The sequence below is a fragment of the Lepidochelys kempii genome, chromosome 3, assembly GCF_965140265.1.
Source record: "Lepidochelys kempii isolate rLepKem1 chromosome 3, rLepKem1.hap2, whole genome shotgun sequence".
Taxonomy (NCBI): Eukaryota; Metazoa; Chordata; order Testudines; family Cheloniidae; genus Lepidochelys; species Lepidochelys kempii.
In genome coordinates this window covers 153,898,172-153,919,880 of record NC_133258.1, presented here as the reverse complement: position 1 = coordinate 153,919,880, position 21,709 = coordinate 153,898,172, and the positions used below count along the sequence as shown (strand labels likewise).

Here is a 21,709-nt window from a genome sequence, read left to right as displayed (position 1 = left end):
ATTTGTGAGACTGTTGGGTCATCCTTCAGGATAGGTTGTAGATCCTTAATAATAATATTATAATAATAATATAATAATAATAATCCTTAATAACCAGACTCCAGCGAGAAACTGTTGAATTGGAATTCATTTGCAAATTGGATACTATTAACTTAGGCTTGAATAGAGACTGGGAGTGGCTAAGTCATTATGCAAGGTAACCCATTTCCCCTTGTTTTTTCCTCCTCCTCCCCCCCACCCTGACGTTCTTGTTAAACCCTGGATTTGTGCTGGAGATGGCCCACCTTGATTATCATACACATTGTAAGGAGAGTGATCACTTTAGATAAGCTATTACCAACAGGAGAGTGGGTTTGGGGAGGGGGGTGGGGAGAAAACCTGGATTTGTGCTGGAAATGGCCCAACTTGATTATCATACACATTGTAAGGAGAGTGATCTCTTTAGATAAGCTATTACCAGCAGGAGAGTGGGGTGGGGGGAGAGAAAACCTTTTGTAGTGGTAAACACCCATTTTTTCATGGTTTGTGTGTATAAAAAGATCTTCTGTACTTTCCACAGTATGCATCCGATCAAGTGAGCTGTAGCTCATGAAAGCTTATGCCCAAATAAATTGGTTAGTCTCTAAGGTGCCACAAGTACTCCTTTTCTATATGTTAAGATTTTTTTTAGAAATGAAAATAAAACCATACGAATGTTCATTTCCAATAATACTTTGAACTTCTAAACCACCTTCCGACCATTGATTTTAAAGGATTTTTACAAATTTGCATTAATATGCAGCAGTTACAAAACAATCTAAAATAAAAGTTTTGGGGAGAGGAGGCTGTCCAGTCCCTGCTGCACTCCAGCCGTATGAATTATGATACCTACAGACAGATTTCACAATGCATGACAGAAAGGGGCCATGATCGGGACACACTGCAGTGCAGGGTTAAAGTGAAGGAGCTGCAGAATGCCTACCACAAGGCACGGAAGGCAAACCACCACTCCGGTGCTCCACCCACAAGCTGCCAGTTCTACAAAGAGCTGAATGCAATACTCGGTGGCAACCCTACCTCCACTGCGAAGGCCACTGTGGATACTTCGGTGGCTCGCGTGCCAGTCGATAGCAGACTGAGCTAGGAGGAGGAAATCTTGGACGAGGATGTGGAAGGAAAGGGGGACCCAGAGGCAGAAGATGACTCGAAGGCCAGAGATGCATGCAGCCAGGAGCTCTTCTCTATCCCGGAGGAGGCTAGCCAGTCACAGCTGTCCGATGTTGGCGAAGCGCAAACAGGAGAGGAGGCCCCTGATAAGTGGATGTGATTTTGGGAATCGCTGAAATGAGTTGTTGGGGGCAGGAGAGTTGCAGAAAGCAGGCTTGTCTCTGGATGCACGTACCACTACATGCCTACTCTGAGTAGTGGAACAGGGTGTTGATTGACTCCCTCCATTCACGGGAATCTGCCGCAGAGAACTCCAGGAAACTCTCATGGAGATACTGGGCAATCTGCTGCTGCAGGTTCTTTGGCAGAGCTGTTTTGTTTCTTGCCCCACTTTCCCGCACCACTCTGCCATCATGGGGGGTGTGGGGGGAGGAAGCATGACCTTTGCTGCACACAGGAGAGCCACATAAGGGCCAGGGCGGAAGCCGTAGTCCTGGAGAAGACCCTCCCTTGATTCCCTGCTCACCCTCAGCAGCGAGATATCTCCCATAATGAACACAGCTTGTGGAAAATGTGAGGACAGAAATAATTATAAGGCCCTCTTTACTGTGCTGGCTCTCCCCAAGAGCCACATGCCCAGTGTACAGTAGGGTCCGGGAACACAGATTTCCCCTGCAATTACTCACCATTTTGCGGGTCTTGCAGCTCATGTGTCCTTGCCTGGGGTCAGCCAGTTAGTGACAGGTATGTGAATACTGGCTACATTTTAAATCACTGAATCGGTGATCTGTGTGTTGCAAACAATACTGCTTCTGTAGAAGTTTGCATTTTGGCTTCACAGATATGACCTTGGGAGCCCAGCCTCCCTCTTTGTTATCACTGGCTGAACGGCTGTGCAGAATTAGAAAGCGGTCATGAAGAACTAAGGAGGACTTGCTGAATGAGGTCATGGTGCACTGCGCAGCAGAAAAACAGGAACTGAAAGACAGCAAGAAGAGGGACCGAAAGGAAAACACGGCACAACAGAATGAAGCCATGGAGCGGCTCTTAAACATTATGGAGTGCCAAGCAGACATGCTTCATACTCGCACTGCAAACTGAGGAACTCCGCACCCACCCTCATCTGCAGCCGCTCGCAAAACTCTTTCCCTTGCTCCTCCCAGACACCACCAATACACTCTTATCAACCTCCTGGCTCCAGTCTGTATCTGTGGCATTCTACTCTTCCCCTGTCACAGTCCAGCACTGCGGACTCCCACTATCCACTGCACTCAATACCCATCCCTCTGCAGTTTAGCCTGCTGAAGTACAGTACCCGCTGCATTGTTCTCCAGAGGAGAAGGTTGGATGTGATCCCTGGACATACACAAATCTTTAACTGTCCCGGGACCCCACTCCTCCTGGGACCTTCCCTTCCCCCATCCGACTCAGTGCTGATGTGTTTTTTTGTTTGTCTCTCCCCTCCGGTTGTTGGATTTTACTAAAAGAATTGTGTTACTTTGAAAGCAATCTTTATTCTATTAATTGAAAGCAAACAGAGCCCTGCAAAGCAACAGGCAGTTTTCTTAAACCTTCACAGTGCATCATCTTCACCAATCACAATCACCTCCTAGCATTACAAGCACTGCATTCCTGAGCATAGCAACAAATATCAGTGGCTTTCAGCTTCAAAATGCTGCCTCAAGGCATCCCTGATCCTTATAGCCCCACGCTGTGCCCCCTAATAGCCCTGGTCTCTGGCTGTTCAAATTCAGCCTCCAGGCGCTGAGCCTCAGTGGTCCAGCCCTGAGTGAAACTTTCACCCTTCCCTTCACAAATATTATGGAGTGTACAGCACGCGGCTATAAGCATAGGAATATTGTCATCGGCCAGGTCCAGCCTAGCATATAGGCAGCGCCAGTGGGCCTTTAAATGGCCAAAAGCACACTCAACAGTCATTCTGCACTTGCTCAGTCTGTTGTTGAACCGCTCCTTGATGTTGTCAAGGTGCCTTGTGTATGGTTTCAAAAGCCACGGCATGAACGGGTAGGCAGGATTTCCCAGGATCACAATGGGCATTTCGACTTCCCCGACGGTGATCCTCTAGTCGGGGAAGATAGTCTCGCTTGCAGCTTCCTGAAAAGGCCAGTGTTCCGAAAGATGCCTCCGTCATGCACCTTTCCAGACCAGGCTGTGTTAACGTCCATGAAATGCCCACAGTGATCCACAAGTGCTGGAGAACCATAGAGAAATACCCCTTCCAATCAATGTACTCAGTGGCTAGGTAGTCTGGTGCCAGTATTGGAATGTGTGTGCCATCTAGCACCCCTCCACAGTTAGGGAAGCAAAGCCATCTACAATGTCACGAATGATGCCCATAGTCATGGTCTTTCAGAGCAGGATGCGATGAATGGCCCTGAACACTTCCATCAACACGAGTCCAACCATCGACTTTCCCACTCCAAACTGGTTAGCGACCAGATGGTAGCAGTCCAGAGTAGCCAGGTCCTATAGTGTAGAAGCTTTGCGGTCAGCTCAGAAAGAAGGTTCCATGTGTAGGAAGCGACATGGAAGAAAGCAAAGGGGTGATTGTGGGAGAAGGGGACAAACAGCCATTGAGGTTGGCATCTCTGGGAAGAAATGGGGATGGTGAGCTACATGATAAAAGACAAAGTTGGATAAGTAAAGAAGGGACGAGTTAAGAAAGAGGCGGCATTGGACAGATTAAATGACTAGGTTGACGTTACCAGGAACTCTTTTTTAACATTAAAGATAAGGTGATATACCATACTTTGTCAAAATTTATCACACAAAACTTATTTAGCAATGAATTTTATATAAATATTTCTTCTGCAAGATGCCCAGAATTCCCTTGAAGTGTTTCACACCTCATTTGCTGCAAGTATCTCTTTGCTATAAAAAAAAAAAAAAAGTGTGTTACTCTTTACTTTGTATGTCATGTATGTATGTGACGGAGACACAAACCTCTAAGTGATGTTGCTATAAGCACCACTGAGAAGCTTGGAATAGAGTGAAACAAGAACTAAACAGAGAAAGGGGTAAAAATTAGGAGAATTTAAGAAATTAATTAAAGATTATGAAAATACATTTTAGACTCTACTTATTATAATGCATATTCTTCTTTATATTTGATTTAACTTCCCAGTAGCCCACAATTAATAAAATCCAGTTAGTACTGGATTACTGCATCCTGCTTGAGAACAGAAATAATGTGAATATTAAGAAGATAGCCCTCAAAAGCCCAAGCACATATAAAGGCCATAATAAAATAAAATTCCTGAAGTGAGGTAAGGGTACAAAACAACTTAGATCCATTTAAAGAAAGCACTCAGCTTTTCTATGTGGTAGACAATCATTTTTGCCTCGGAAAGAAAAATGCTATCCCTTTTAAATCATGTTTTACCTTTTATTTTTCAGCGTTTTAAAAGCAACAATAATAAAGAAATTGGTGTTTTCAGTTTTATGAACAACAGTTTTAAATTAACAGTCCATTTGCCAAGTCACAGAAACATTCCAACTATCGAGAAATCTAAGTTAGACATCCCAAAATGTAACAAATAGATACTCCCTGCTAGCAAATGAGCTAGTCAGATAAATTAAAATAATTGGTTAGCCACTCTGCAGCCTCAGAACAAGAGACAAAATATGTCCAGTATCCAAATGACATCTTTCAAATTTCAGACACACAGAATTAGGTACAGAACTTCCAAAGTGCTTGGCTAGCTGAAAAACCCATCTTAGTATTTCCAGTAGAATTTTTGTTAACACGCTGATGACTAATGTATCAATATGGAATGTATCTATGACTAATGGATTCCTTAGTATGATGCATCATTCATAAGAGTATAGAACTAGAAACACAACAGAAGTCAGCAAGCTAAAAAATATTTAGCAAAAACTGAAAATTTAATTTGAGCTTTAAAACACTACAACAGAAGTGAGAAACACTGCTGATGTTAGCCACTGATCAGGAATAAGACTGCAACTCTATGCAACAGGCATATTTGTCTGACAAGGGAGGCACACTAACGTGACTACTATATCAGAGTTAGAAGTATCACAAGTACCCAACCAAAGTTCAGTTCTAGGTACAAGGCTTTGTTATTAAAGACTAATTTTTAATACTCAGTAATATTTCGTGTTACACAGTAACACTGTGCAACGAAGTATTATCCACCTAATGTGCTCATTTTATTATCTCCCCTCCCCAAAGCATGCTTCTGTCTTTACTGCAGCACATTTCATTACAAGTATAAAGTTTTCAGAGTCTTGTCTGACACAATGGTGCCACAAAACACTCCCACTTGTTTCCCACCCTTTCTGGTATTAATACAGACGAATGCCAAAGCCCAACCCAGTTATACCTCATTCTCTGCCATGAAATAAACTCTACCAAAGTCCAAATGATGTTCCAAGGGCAAGGCAAAGGTTAACCCCTTTGCTGAAAGAAGCAAATCTTTGAAAATTATCAGGTGCTAAATAGAAGTAACTGATTTTTTAAAAAGCAACTTTTTTTTGTACAGGGTTATGTCCTGCAGAACATTCTAAATGATTAGATATGGGGAATATGATGTCTTATTTTAATTAAAACATTTTGAAATAAATGATTTAGTTGACTCCATAATTATGGTTTTAAAGTGGAGAAAGTGTCTACATACCCACATGACAGTGAAATAAAAGATTTTTTTAAAAATCTGCATTGTTAGCAAATTCCTATTATTGAGCCATTCTCAAAAGCCAAGTCTCTCTCCAGCACATAATGATCACAAAAGCACTGCAGCTGTACTCACATGCAAGGCAGAGGGATCTGGCAGGAATTCAGCATCCTCTCCAAAGATAAAATCTGGTGGCAGCTCTGGGTAGTGGGCATTGAAAATTATATCCCCTGAAATAAAAATAAATGAAAAGCACTGTTTATTTCCACTTCATATCCCCAAACTTCTAAGTACTGCAGAGGAAAACTTCAGTAAGTCCATTTTCAATTAACAGACAGACATATGCAAAACACAACTATCAGATGTACTGGATGATAAAGTTAATTCTTGAAGGCACTGAATCTTCCTGTGGAAGAACAGAAAACATGGAATAAATTATTGCTTTGTTTCTCACTGCTTATCCCACAAGGTGACACCTTGAAGCACTGATATAGTTAGAAAAGCAACCATATAAAAATAGCACCTTCTTGAAAGCAGCACATCTGGGATATTAAGTAATTAAAAATTAATACCCAGCATACCTATTTTATGTATTTTTGTGAGTCATATCTGTTTACTAAGGAAAACCTGTTGTTTTGCTATTGATTTTATATGGAAGGCACTCAGGTACTATGGTGATGGGTGGCAGTATAAAACCCTAAGGTAGACATACAGAAAGCCAAGTTTTCAATGCAGTGAATATTGGGAGAGGAAACAAGAAACAATACTGCCTCGAGAATTATCACAAAACTGTTAGGTAAGTACCATTTGCAGAATCTCTATTACTGAATGACATAAGAGACAGAACACAGGTTAATTGTTGTACCTAGGTTTTCGGTGCGGACAGCTGTGGAGAAAAAAAATCATCACTGGAGTTGTAAACTGACTACATATTATTCAAATATCAGGGAAATAAAATATGAACTCCTAGGTATCCTTTTTATAGCACTTTCTACATTTAGTAACCTATTTCAAAAAGAAAGCTTTTCATTTTGTCTACATGGCACAAAACACACTCATTACACATGAACAGAGAACTACAAAATAAACATTTTAAAATGCATTAAATAATCCTGATTTACCGACAGGTTTTGGGCATTCTGTTAAATGACAACAACAGCCCCATTCATTAGGCTATTTTAATGCTGGTTTTGATACGAAAAAAATCTTTATACAGTAGAAGTCGCTTAACAGACACACAGGCCTCTCAAACTTCATTTAAGCAGCAATCTTGATTAAGGTGAGTTAGTAAAAATTGTGGGGATTAAGGTAGGTACGGAGCTTCTAAGTTTGGTAGAAGTCTCTGTGGACCTTACTAACTGGATTGACTGAGACACAGACTGTCATCAGATCTGTATTAAACAAATAGTGCAATGGATTTGGAATGGTCCTATCATCCTATTACGGAGTGGTTTTTCCCAGCAAACAATATTTGGGAGAGGATGTAATAGATCAACTGGAGTCATCCCAACTAACCACATCCTGACTGAGTGGAGCAGAATATAATGGAAATACTAAAGATCTGGGCTATATGTTATTTTTAATGTGTATTAATGCCATCTGAAATTAAATAAGAATATTAATTAGGTCACAATCTCTGACATTGAGTTCTCACCTTACATATCACAAAATATGCAACAAAACTACTTAGCAAGATTATGACTGCTTACAATAGGTTAACAAATTCTAGTTTGTACTATAAAAACTTAAATGTCAAGAGTTTACATAGATCAATATGTGATTGTTATCATGTAAACTTTCAGAGAACTACACTCGGCTAAACACGAAGAACTGGCTTCGAAAGAAACTGCATTTAGTACTTCTTCCCTGCTTCTCCGCTCTCCGTTTGAAGATACATAATAGGCAGTAGCGCCACAAGCTCTGCATGTAAAATAGATTTTTGGGGCAGCAGGCATTAAAAGAAAGAAGCCAACAGCTAAAACCTATTTTTATGTACTATTACCTGTGTAAAACCCATACAACACAGTAGAACTGAAGACAGGAAAGTAGTATATAAAATTCTGTCCACACAGAGACAAAACCTCTAGGTGGTTTTCAGCTTTCAACAAATTGTGTATTAATTTAGTGCTGATGAAGAATACTGGATAAACAGCCCCGCAACCTGATGTCCTCTATTCATTCATGGGACAGGTAGAGAATGGGAAATGCTGACAATCTGTAACAGCTAAAGTTCTGCAAATATGTCTCAACGTTCATTGAAAGGCATCACCTCCAGAAGCTGTGTGGTCCAGTGGATAGGGTGATTAAGAGACCCAGGTTCTATTCCTAGTTCTGATGCTGGCCTGTTGGATGACCTTGGTCAAATCACCTACATTCTCTCTGCTTCACTTTCCCTCATTCGTAAAATGGGGATAATGACACTAACCTCCTTTGTAAAGCACTTTGAGTTCTACAGACAAAAATGATATGTAAGTGCTAGATATTATTATTATTATAGAGATGAGGAGGGCAGCTCAGTCATGATGGGCTTCAGTCCTAGGTCTCCCTGCCAACTAGTGTGCAACTTATGTTGTTTTTTATTAATGTGAATGTGTGCCCACTGGAAACTGAAGTGGAAACCATCAAGCTCATTTCATGTAAGTCACCAAACCACCATCACATGGACACAAATTTCGTTCACACCGTTCCTAGGGATTTGAAACAGTAACCTAAAGCTGAAAGTTTCTGTAGTCTATGATCAGCCACCTGAACCACCCAATCAATCCACTAAGAATTTCTACATACATTTTTCTGTTCAATGGAGTTTCAAAACATAACAATGATCTATAATCTATGTTGCATTGGACCCGTCATCAGCATGGACCCATGTCCCCTGGAATGGTGGTTGAAGCATGAATCTTTAGCACATCTGGCACGTAAATATCTTGCGTCGCCGGCTTCAACAGTGCCATGTGAACACCTGTTCTCGCTTTCAGGTGACACTGTAAACAAGAAGCAGGCAGCATTATCTCCTGCAAATTGTAACTGAACTTGTTTGTCTGAGTGACTGGCTCCACAAGAAGTAGGACTGAGTGGACTTGCAGGCTCTAAAATTTTCTAAAAGAGATTGTACCACTGTACTTGTATTAGGTGAATTGAGAAATACGATTTCTTTTGTTTTTTACGGGGCAAATATTTGTAATAAAAAATAAATATAAAGTGAGCACTGTACACTTGGTATTCTGTGTTGTAATTGAAATCAATATATTTGAAAATGTAGAAAACATCCAAAAATATTTAAATAAATGGTATTCTCTTATTGTTTAACAGTGCGATTATTACGCACGAATAATCACGATTAATTTTTTTAATTGCTTGACAGGCCTAGTTTTGATTTCATAAAAGCAGCATTTTCTGAAAGGCATCTGTTCAGTCTGAAAATTTTCGACCTCTAAAAATATGAAAACATAATAGATATTACAATCCAACCTGAACATTAATTGTATATGTAGTAAATGTTTAAATCATTTATAATATCTTTTTTAATTGAGAAGCACGGAACCCAGGGATCACCACCCAAGGGTTTTACTCCCAGTTCTCCAATTCATTGCCTATATAAGTCTGTGCAAGTTAATTTAGTTACGCCTTCCCTCCCCCTCTCCCCCCGCATCTATAAAGTAAGGAAACTTAATTACCTCACAAGGGAGGCTGAAGATGAAAGCTCTGATCCTGCAATGAGCTCCACAAGTGAATCCCTGCAACTGTGCTGAGCACCATTTAAGTCAGTGGGATTTAATGCAGGTGCAGGGATCTGTCCATGCACAGCCCATTGCAGGATCGGAATCTGAACTTTTAACATCTGTAAAGCACTTTTAGGTTCTTGGAAGAAGAGCTTGTAGGTTCAGATGAATCAACCCTATTAATATCTGTGTAATATTGTCCTTATTTTACAGATGGTGAAACTGAGGCATAGAAAGTTGTATGACATCCCCACCCCCAAAGGTCACACAGCAAATCAATGGCAGAGCCAGCACAGAACACTAATTGCCTCTCAGTCTTCTGCTATAGCTACTAGATAAGGATCCTCTGAAATGCAACCCTTTTGAGTTTAGATGTTACCCAAATACTATTTGAATAAGATGGAGTTTTAAAATATACAAACGCTATGGTAAGAGGTAGTAGGTTTGCAGTTTGACACTGCTGCTCAGGTTGCCATGTCAGGCACCGATGTGTTTACCTATCATTTGTGACCATAGAGGTCCCTGTTGGTGACAGCATTTAATACAGTTTAGACTATTGCAATACTCTTTTCTACAGTTTTCTGGTGTCTTCAATTAACAAAAGGCTGTTTTTAGGACTGTCCTTAACACCAGACAGCACAAGCACATTACCCTATGTGTGAATCAAGGTTCCTAGAGGACAGTAAAATTCTACATTAAAATCAATGTCCTCCCTCTTCACGTAGAAAGCCCTTCAGAGTATTGGGCTGAGCTCTCTCTCTAACCAGATGACATACATTATCACCAACTGAGGTCACCTTAAGTTAGGCCCCTTATCACAGTAGCAAATAAAACTTGTCATATTGTTTCTTCAGCCACTTTTTGCCAAATCAATCTTGCAAACACAGTAATTTTCCTCTTTGCTTTCAGTCATTAGTTTGATGCTTTCAACTGAATTTATACATTGGAGAGAGACAAGGTAGGTGAGGCAGCATCTTTTACTAGACCAACTTGTGCTGCAGAAAGAGACAACCTTTTGAGCTGCACAGAGCTCTTCTTCAGGTCTGGGTAAAGTACTCAGAGTGTCATAGCTAAATACAAGATGGATCAGACTGTTTTGCAGTTAGCACGTACTGTAATAGTCCATTCAAGCTGAAGAATACAGAGGGTATAGCAGTAGCTCCCTTCCTGTTACTGTTTCCCTCTCTCTGAGGCTGGAAGACAGAGACACCCCACAGGCACCTCTTGAAATCACTTACTGAGGCAGGGGTTCTTCTCATATGGGAGGACCCACATCCTTATGTGCTGCCTATGGGAGTACCAGGGGACACCCAGTCATCCAGCCTAAGTTCAAGAATGGTACAACATGAGGTAAAATAGTTCTTAATTTTTTTTCCATAATGTGGATCATATGTTACTAGGCAGATAGTCTTGTGCATGCCCAACCGTCCCATGTTTGCAAACAAAAGAAGGGGACCAATCATATACTGCATCATGCCTGTTGCAACTACAGAAATTACTTACACGGAAAAATAACGTTAGAAATGTATTTTTAGATTCTATAATACAATTTAACAGATGTAAAAAAGGAGTGGAATCATCTCTGTGGATGACCAACAAACATTCAACAGACCAGTTTGAGAACTCCTGCGGTGGAAGAATGAATTAACATTCATTTTTTTACAAGAGGGACTAAAGAAACACCAATTTATGACTACATGAAATCAGGAGTGATGAACTTCTTATGACCAAGGACATTAGTTATTATAAACAAGGCATGAAAAATTACAGCCAGATAATATTGGAAGTCTCACTTAAACTCAGAAAACAAAGAAAAATAAAGTTTAATACTAAAGCTAATGTTCACCTTTATCCTATTCTGTACTGCAACATACAGAGGGCTGAATTCTGCTGTCAGCTTTGCATGACAGATTTAATCTTTGCTATTCAGCTCTCCCTTTGTATACTCCTAGAGAAACATTCATCCAATTCTGCACTCAAAAGCCCCACATAGAGCATTTGACGGGATCCCTCTGGAGTCTGTCAGCCCCACTATTAATCACTGGACATGAAGTTGATGGTTGCCTAGGAACCAATGGTTATAACCTGATTATATTCAATATGGACAAACAGAAGATCACAATCAGTAATATGTATATTTGGCACTTCAAAAGAGCTGATTTCCCAAAGCTGAGGAAAATTATGAGCAAAATTAATTGGGAGGAAAAATTTAGACAAAAAATATGAATGAAAATTTGGAACTCTTTAAGAAGAGTTTATTAGATGGCCAAAAAGTTACAATACAACAATCAAGAAAGAGGACAACTTTGGCTAAAAGCCCATCCTGATTCAGTGGCAAAATGAAGGCAGCAATTAGAAATAAAAAAGCAATATATAACAAATAGAAACAGGGGGAACAGATGACAATCAATATAATTTAGAAGTTATGAAGCATAGAAAAGTGATAATGTAAGCTAAAGATATCAGGGGAAAATCCATGGCTTGCAGAAGTAAGGACAATAAGGAGGTGGTTTTGAAGATGGGGGGTTGAGATACATTAGGAACAAAAGAAATCCTAAGAATGGCATAGGCCCATTATTACATGGAGACCGTAAAAATATTAAAAATTATGCAGAAAAGGCAGAAGTGTTCAATAAATACTTCTGTTCTGTATATGAAAAAAAAAGCAGGATGATGTGCTTGTATCACAGGAGGCTGATGAGTAATTTTAAGTCTATTAGAAACCGAAGAGGATGTTAAACATCATCTACTAGAGATAAACATTTTAAAATCAAAGGCCCAGATAACGTGCATCCAAGAATCTCTGGCCCACTGACGATAATATTTAATAAATCTTGGAATACTGGGGAAATTCCAGAAGACTGGTAGAGTGCTACTGTTGTGCCAATATTTAAAAAAGGCACACAGGATGACTTGGGAAACTACAGACCAATCGATCAGATATCAATCCTGAGTAAAATAATAGGAAAAGCGATACAAGAGTCAACTGATAAAGAATTAAAGGCTTGGAACACTGTTAATGCCAATCAACATGGCTTTATAGAAAACAGGTCTTGTCAAGCAAATCTGATTTCATTCTTTACGGAGATTACGAGTTTGGTTGATAAAGGTAACTGCATAGATGTAATATATTTAGACATCGGTAAGACATTAGACTTTGTACCACACAATATTCTGATAAAAAAATGAGCAATATACATTATCAATAAAGCACATGTTAAATGGATTAAGAACTGGTTAATTGAGAGATGTCAAAAAGTAGTTGCCAATGGGAAATCATCATTGAGGAGAGGAGTTTCTAATGGGGTTCTGCAGATAGGTAGGCTTGATGCTCTTCACATTTTTCATCAATCATCTATATATAAATACAGAATCACTGCTGATAAAATTTGTGAACCACAAAGATTGGCAGAGTAGTAAATAATGATGAAGACACGGCAGTCATATGGAGAGATCTGGACCACTTCATAAGCTGGGACCATTCAACAAAACATGCCAAATGCAGACACCAGAAAGTTATACACCTAGGAACAAGTAATGCAGCCAATAACTTCAGACTGAGGAGACTGTATTCTGGAAAACAGTGACTCAGAAGACAATCTAGTGGCCATAGTGGACAAGCAACTCCATGAGCTTCTAGTGTGATGCTTTGGCAAAAATGGGTCCTTGGATATATATGCGGGGAGGAGTGAGATAATTTTGCCTTGTATACAGCAATAGCAAGAGTGATACTCAAATACCACATCCAGTTCTGGTTTCCACATTTTAAAAGGACACTGAAAAATTGGAGAGGGTGCAAGAAGGAGCCATAAAAGTTATTCAAGGGCTGGAGAAAATGCCTTACAGTGAGATTTTTAAAGAGCTCAATCTGTTTAGCTGATCAAAAACAAGACTGAGAGCTGACTTGATTGTCGTGTGTAAGTACCTTAATGAACAGAAAACACTGGGTACTAAGGGCTCTTTAATCTAGCAAAGAATGGCATAACAAGAATCTATGGCTGGAAGCGGAAGCCAAATGGCCTGTGATTTATAGCAGGTAAGACCAGATGATCTAGTGTCTATTCTGAACTTAAACGCTATGAATCTTGCTATTAAGAAAAATGATACCACAACTAATTACAGTAGTAACTTGATATAACACATGTAAGAAATGTGTACATTCTTTATTCTTGAAACATGTTATTTTTTGTGGGATTTGTAAAGTAGAAGGACAAATCTGCAGTTAAACCATCTTCCTAATGGGTACGCTTTTTCCATACTCAGTTAGAATGCTGGAACATCACCCAGCCCAAGTAAGCAAAACACTGTTTTACACAATCTTCAGCACTTCTAAATCAGAAGCAAACAAGAGAACCGAAAGAGAGAGCATATATACAAACGCTCTGTGTCTTTGCAGCCTGTGTAGTTCTGGGGATTGGTGGTGGGACACAGAACTTTATATAAAATACTGGAAAAACATGCTGCAGCTCAATTATGGAAATCTCTCAAATCACACTTTAATTTGAAAAATTACTTTTACGACTGCAGGTAAACAAGAGGATCTAAAGTAAAAATAACTCCAAAAAAGCAAATAAATCAGTAAAGAGGCAAAAACGTATCAAGAGGGTTCAAACAGTTTTGCAGAACCAATAAGCAATGAATAACATAGGATCCCACCTTGAAGAAACAGGCCAAAGAGAACTAGAAGAAGAGCCTATTGCACTAGGGAAAAGAATGAATACAGAACTATAACATGGACTGAAAAAATTTTTAAAAAGAAAAACTGGTCTTCAGAGGAGACAAAAAGTGCTCTTCACAATAAAGGAAGAGAAATGAAGTGGTGAGATAGAGCTCAGATCTGTAAACCACTCACATAAAAACAGTGAAAATCAGAAAGAATAAGATAAAAATACTGTAGTTCAAGAGGCCACAGAGAAGCACAGTAGTATCACAAGGGCAACACATTGTTTAATCACCGTTAAATTCCAGATGACAGCACTCAAGGACAAAGAGAGAGGCACAGCGCCTGAAAAAAGAAATGTGAACAGCACAGAAGAAAATTCTATCAGAATTTCTTAGCAGCGAAAAGTAGTGAAAGCTTTTGAGTGAAAAAAAATCAGAAACAAGACAAACACAGGATTCAATGAGGCAAAAGTACAATAATCCGGGGACTGATAATTAAAACAGGGCATTAAGAAATACTAGAATTATGGTTATCATTCATAAAGGTAAAACCCAACAAAAATATTAACAAACCTGCTCACAGTGAACATTCTGATACAACACTATTCCCTTGCTCCTTCACAAAGGAGACCAGCAAAAGTCGCTGGATTACTGTAGTGTATACTTCTTCTCAAACAATAATTAATTTTTCAGAACAAGAAGTTGTCCTGTACTTGGCATATGTGGTAGCTCAGTTGGTAATTATGGAGACATCACTTGCAGCTCCACAGTTAAGGCAGAGTTTTGCCCTTGTAGCAGGGATTCAATCTCCCTGATATATATTATCTGACCCTTTTTGTACCTAATTATGTTAATAATGGGAATATCACAGACTCTTCAAAACTTTCCATATAGTAAAAACCTTGTGCATAGGCTACATTTGAAGAATTTTTTAGGATTAACTGTCATTTCTCCATTATTCTTCATAAATGAAAGAGGCTGAATAAGTAACGTTCTAGTTCAGAGAATTCCATGAGGAACTGTCCTCTTTCAAAATGGCTGTCATCTATTATCGTCAATGGAACTGAGGCAAAAGACTGCCATCAGTTCAGTTACCCTTCTTAAATTGCCCTCCCAATCTCCCATTTTTCTCAGTGGAAAGAAGGTCATAGGCTGCCATTAGCTAAGATGGCTCCTGCCTCCATTCACCTGCTCCTCCCAGTGTTCCTCTCCAGCTCCTCATAGGACAAAGGGCCTAACATCATCCCTGATAGGACAAAGGGCCTAACATCATCCCCAAGAGCAACTTGACTTCATTCCCATCAGGAGCAATGGGAGGCAGTGGCTATTTTGAAAAAACAACTTAACTGAGGGCAGCTGACAGCCTCATGCTCACTGGGAAAAATGAGATGTGACAGTAATTTTGAAAGAGGACAATTCTTTCTTTCTTTAAAGGAAAAAGGAAATAACCTAATTAAAAACAAGCATTATACACACAGAATTCAGAGTTAAAAATTAATCTTTTAATTTAAATAAATATCAAAGTTAATAATGTACTCAGTACAGCAGCCTCTATGTTACCTGATATTTAAGACATTTATTTTATACTAGAATAGGAGCTGGAATTTTGACCAAGGACAATAAGGCAAACCTCTATTTTTGAAAAAATGGTATTTGTGAAAAATGACATAAGGTATTTAACAGCCATGCAAAGCAGACAGCACCATGATTTTAAGGTCACAGCTAAAAGACCCTATTATACCAAACTATGGAGTTTAATGGAATACCATAGAACACTGGAAGAATGAAGCTCCAGGATGACCCTGCTATGACTTTAATACACAATTATAAGAAGGTTAAGCCTTACGTTTAAACCATTAAGGCATCCACTCTGTCGTGATCATAAAAACAACAAGACAAAATTATTATTTCCCCGTCAGAAGATGATGGACTGTGCATGATTCTTTAAATGAACATAGTTTTCAAATTACTAATCTTTTATTAAAATACATATGCAATATAGGCAAATTGATTTATATTTATGCCTGATCTAATACAAAGTGTTCTCCAGTATTAAAGTCTCTTTTAAATGAAGTAAAAAACACTGGAGATCCCCAGGGCCTTATCTGGGCTGGTGTGAGATAATCTTCCAAGAACACCAGAGCAAGCAAAAACTAAAAGCAAAAGTGAACTGAATGTGAAATTTGAAGGACAGAATAAATCCCCATTTGGAACTGAAGAAAATGTATTAAAATGGTAGGAAAGGCCATTCTGAACTGCTAACTGCTCAATGTTACCAAAGCCGTCAAAAACATGATTTTAAGTTGCTGGCCGGCATCTACTGAATTTACTGCAAGTAAATTTTTTCCCATTTTTCAAGGAGGAAAGCAACAACAGTAACCATTGTGAGCTTCCTGATATTATGGAAAACAAGACTGTGATTGTACAGCTGTACTTCCCTAAATAAGTATGCCAACCGCTTTCAACACATTGGGACAAAGTACCAGGGTATTTGCATTGTGGCAGCAGTTATGATTGATGATCCGCACAAACCTGATCTGTTGCAAAGAGGATGTAACACAAACCACAAAGGAACCAGACACTTCAGCCTATGTTTGGCACGATGCCCTGGACACAGGAGACCCTGACCATTTCAGCCTACCTTTTTCTACTGCAAGATTTTGCAATCTTCCTTTGCAGAATTATTCTGCCTTGGAAAGATAAACAGATCTGGCAACAGGCTTCAGGGAGTTTTTACAGATTTCTGCTTGCCTACAGAGGCAGGCTTCCCCCACAGTGGTCGCAGACTTATTTACTGAACCCTAAATTATTAACCCTTTCTTGTGCCCATTGGCACAAATCTTTATTGTGTGAGCCATAACATTGTTTTATGCTATGAATGATTCATAAGCATTTTTAAATTCATAATGCTGAGAAGAATTAACACTTCCATTCATCAATTATTATTAATAATCTGAAAAATCAATTAGTCTGAAAAAAATACTTATCTGCATCACTTTCCTTATTCAATTAGTGTATAAGTTAACAACACGATTACATGCATGTATTGGCTGTTTTGGTTTTTTAAACCATGGAACCTGGAAACACGGTGAATGAAGAAAAGCTGATTTGATGGCATTTCCATCTTGATACCAAAGTTCAATGCACACTCCACAAAGATAAGTAAGAAGAGCAGTTCCAGGCACACTCTTACAAAGCTAGGCTTACTGCCTGTGTTTACCAGTATGCACTTTGTACACCTACTTCCTTGCACATGGCTCATTTGTTTATGAAATTTTCCCTCATTGGGAATAACTCTGGTCTCTCTGCACTCAAAAACACTCACTTTTTTTGGTCTCTCAATGAACTGTTTGAAAACAGAGCTCTGCAGGTGATACATCAGGCAGCTATTATATTCCTATGGAAACATTCTCAATCCCGCTGTTGCACTGTTAAGATCCTTCAGTGCAATCTGGCACTGGCCACAAAGCAAGTCTTAAACATTGTTTTACGGAACTTAATATATGGAAGTAGGTTGTTCAAGGCTTTAAAATGCGGTTGAACTTGCCACCCTGGATGCTGAAGAATTTTATTATTATTTTTTATCTAAAAATGGACATCTCTCTAAACAGAGAGGTTACAGTGTACACAAAAGTAAGGAACGCTAGTTGACATAGTTGTCTTCTTCATATATGAGGAAAAAATACCACCAGGTCCCAAAGTAGTATGTACCAAAGGGGTTAGGCTAAATTCATGGTGGAAATATCCAAATTTATAATGCTCCAGTGTGTTCTCTGTAATCTCTAGCATCTAAGATTCTATTTTCATCTTTCTGAAATTATCTACCCATATTTCTGTGATGAATCCCGAGCAACATTGTCATAACCATTCATGGTGGAAATATCCAAATTTATAATGCTCCAGTGTGTTCTCTGTAATCTCTAGCATCTAAGATTCTATTTTCATCTTTCTGAAATTATCTACCCATATTTCTGTGAGGAATCCCGAGCAACACTGTCATAACCATACAGCTAAGGGTAGCCTAGAATTCCTCCTTACCTGTAAGGGGGTAAGAAGCTCAAATAACCTGGTTAGCACCTGACCAAAAGGACCAATGGGGAAAGAAGATACTTTAAAATCTTGGGGGAGAAGGGGGACTTTGTTTTGTGTGTTCTCTTGAGAAGCAGAGAAGCATCAGGTCAGAACACTCCTTCTCCTATAAACCATCCTAAAAGTCTCTCATATTACAAAAATTGTAAGTAAAAGCCAGGCAAGGCATGTTATCTTTTGTTTTGCTTGTGAATTTTTCCTTTGCTGGAGGGAGGTTTATTCCTGTTTTTTGTAACTTCGAAACTAAGCCTAGAGAAAATTCTGCTGTGTTTTTGAATCTTTTGTTATCCTGTAAAGTTATTTTCCATCCTGATTTTACAGAGGTGATTTTTACTTTTTTTTTTTTTAAATAAAATCCTTCTTTTAAGAACTTGACTGATTTCTCTATTGTCTTAAGACCCAGGGGTTTGGGTCTGTGATCACTTTGTAGCCAATTGGTTAGGATATTATTCTCAAGCCTCCCCGGAAAAGGGGGTATAAGGGCTTGGGGGGATATTTTGGGGGAATAGGAACTCCAAGTGGTCCTTTCCCTGATTCTTTGTTAAATCACTTGGTGGTGGCAGCATACCCTCCAAGGGCAAAGAATTTGTGCCTTGGGGAAGTTTTAGCCTAAGCTGGTAGAAATAAGCGTAGGGGGTCTTTTATGCGGGTCCCCACATCTGTACCCTAGAGTTCACAGTGGGTAGGGAACCCTGGCAAACATTTTGGCACATTTAGAACAGGAGATTAAATATACACTTCATCCTGACAGTCATGTTGGAGTCTAGGCGAACTATAATCACAAAATAGAAAAACTAAAATAATTTCATGGCCTACCTAAAGTAAATTCCTGGAATGATAGATTTTGCTGTAAATGTCAAACTACCAATAAAATATTTGTAACTATACAGAAAGTAAACTCTATAGATTGATGTTTGTAAAAGGAGCATGGCTTCTAAAGTATTGTGCAATCAGATAACAGGTCCTAATGCATACTGAAGTATAAAAAATTCTCAGCATTTAAACTGTACCACACACTCTCTAGATCAGTGTGACTACCAGAGTACAAACAACAGGTTTTGTGAATAAAATCTATACTATCCATCACTTACGACTGACCTAAATAAAAAAACATGATGACCCACCTCTAATTAAAAAATAAAATTTGAGAGGGAATGATGAATTTCAGAAATGGCAAGTGAAAACTTTACAGATAAAAGCAAAGATACAATAAACCAAGCCAGTAGACCACACTGAAATCATACAGCGTTCCAACTTGAAGGCCTGAGTGCAGCAATGGTGCAGCAAGCTAGAGTGTGAACTGACAGCACACGGGCTACTCCACACTATCTCCCCAAGTGAACATTCTTGCTATGTACCAGAAGTGCTCTCAGGCGGTTTAGCTTAGTACAAGAGTATTCACATAGAGAGTTAGTGCAGAGTAACTTGTGCACTGTAAATTCACACCCTAGCGTGCTGCACACTAACTTCACATGTAGAGAAGCCCTTAGGTTATGTAGCTGAATGGCAACAGAGAAGATGAGAAAATTCTTTCCTGTCTTCTAAAAACATGAAAGGAAATATTCTCTTATCTAATTTTTACAACCAAATACTCATTCAACAATGGGAGGGTCAAACAAACCAACATTTATCACTAGAAATGGCTTTTAGAAAGGAAGATTTGATAGCCAAATGATCTCTGAAAGTATTAATGACTAAAAACAAATTCCACTGCTTCACCCAGCATGACAATCTGTGCCAGTTATTTGTGTCTCTATACAATGTCACAAATACTGTACCAGTAAGAAAATCCTCACTACCAGAGAGGAAATCAGTATTGTCAGCCCAAAGCATTCCAAGAGCATGAGTCTGGCTTCCAAAAATTATAACAGTCTTAATCACATTTTACAAAATAATAAATTTTGGTTATCTTTTTATGTTTTCAACCTTTTCTCTGCATCTATAAAAACTAGAAACTTATTTCTTAAAAAAACCAAAAGCTAAGATTTTCACATAGTCACATTACTCCAGAAGTTGGAGCTTTAAGATGACACCAAATATCACAAGACTCACGATAAAATGGCAAAGTTTGAAACACTGGGAAATATTAAGTTGTTAGCACAGAGCATTGTGACTGACATAGAACGGGGTGAGAGAAGTCGAGAATGGGTGATATAAAGGGCTTTAACTTACATTTGAGTGTTTCTCCTGCATATGGTATATGCAACTTAAACCGATCACAGCTGGGTCCAGGCATCAAAGAGGTACAGCTAAAAATGAAAACAAGAAAAGGAATCTCTAAACAATAGTGATAGACGTAACAATGCTTAACAAGATACAAATGAGATGAGCGAGCACTACCCAGATGGTATAGTAGAAATTCTTATGGAAAGGCTGATAGCATCCTGCTCTCCTCACATTTCTGGAAAAACAAAAAGATTAAGTGCGGACGGAGGAGTAAGCCACAGTGCTGGAGGTTCGGTTCATTCCATTCAGTCCATCCGTAAGTTCACACAAAAATTTGAGATATCTAGACCTGTCCCAATAAACAGCAGTTTCTCTACCAGTCTGAAGCATCAAAGGATCTCCCAGGAAAACAGCTCCCTGATTTGAGACACTTCTCTATGACACACTTTAATCAGCCTCCAAACCCACCAAACTCTCTAACTCATGCAGTACAGAAACAGCCAGCTCTCCTTGACTTACTCAACAGTACAACAGACTTGTACACCCTGTCTCCATTATTGAAGAAACTGAGATGCATTGTGAATTTAAATGAAGTAAAAAATTCACAGCCATTTTTACCCATTTTATGGCTCGGGAAAATAAAACAGAGAGATTAAATTATCTGCCCAAAACCACAGTAAACTAGTGACATAGCTGGGATTAGAAATCAGGTGTTCCAGGTTCCCATTCCCATGGGCTAACAACACTAGTGATTGCACCATGTCATTTAAGAAAAAAATATTTTAATGTGTATGTACGAAATTATTTTTATTACTGCAGAATTTAAAGGCTCCAACTGAGATTGCGTCTTATTGTGCTAGGCACTTTACAAATGCATACTAAGTCAGTCTCCTGCTCCAAAGAGCTGGCAGTCTAAACAGACAGGTCAGACAAAAGGTAGGAAGGGAAAGAGAGGCCTAGAGAAGTGAAGTGACTTGCCCAAGGTCACACATAAGATCAGTGGTAGAGTCACAAATACAACCCACGTCTCCTGAGTCCCAGTGCAGTACCCTACTGACCACCTTTTCAAAATGCAAAAACAGGACATAGGCAGAAGCCCCACTCCCTCTGTGGCCCTGCCTCCTGCTCCTACCCTTCCCCCGAAACCCCGCCCTGACCAGGCCAGGAGCCAAAGCTATGCAGTGATAAGAGCCCCAAAGCAGCCCCAACCCCAAAGGCAGGTGGAGGGTCCGGGGCTCCCCACAACGGCCCAGGCTACCCGGGTGGCTCTTA

The 21,709-nt window shown here is 39.3% G+C and overlaps 1 protein-coding gene across 7 annotated transcripts in view; it reads right to left on the bottom strand.

Annotated features, from left to right (window-relative positions):
- BABAM2 (BRISC and BRCA1 A complex member 2) overlaps positions 1-21,709 on the bottom strand; it is a 298,460-nt gene that overhangs the window by 226,614 nt on the left and 50,137 nt on the right. For all 7 annotated transcript variants that reach the window (XM_073338599.1, XM_073338597.1, XM_073338593.1 and 4 more), the window contains exons 3-4: positions 20,444-20,520; positions 5,937-6,031 (exon numbers count right to left, since the gene is read on the bottom strand). In XM_073338599.1, coding sequence (XP_073194700.1) covers positions 5,937-6,031; positions 20,444-20,520 — 172 coding nt within the window. The remainder of the gene's footprint in view (positions 1-5,936; positions 6,032-20,443; positions 20,521-21,709) is intronic.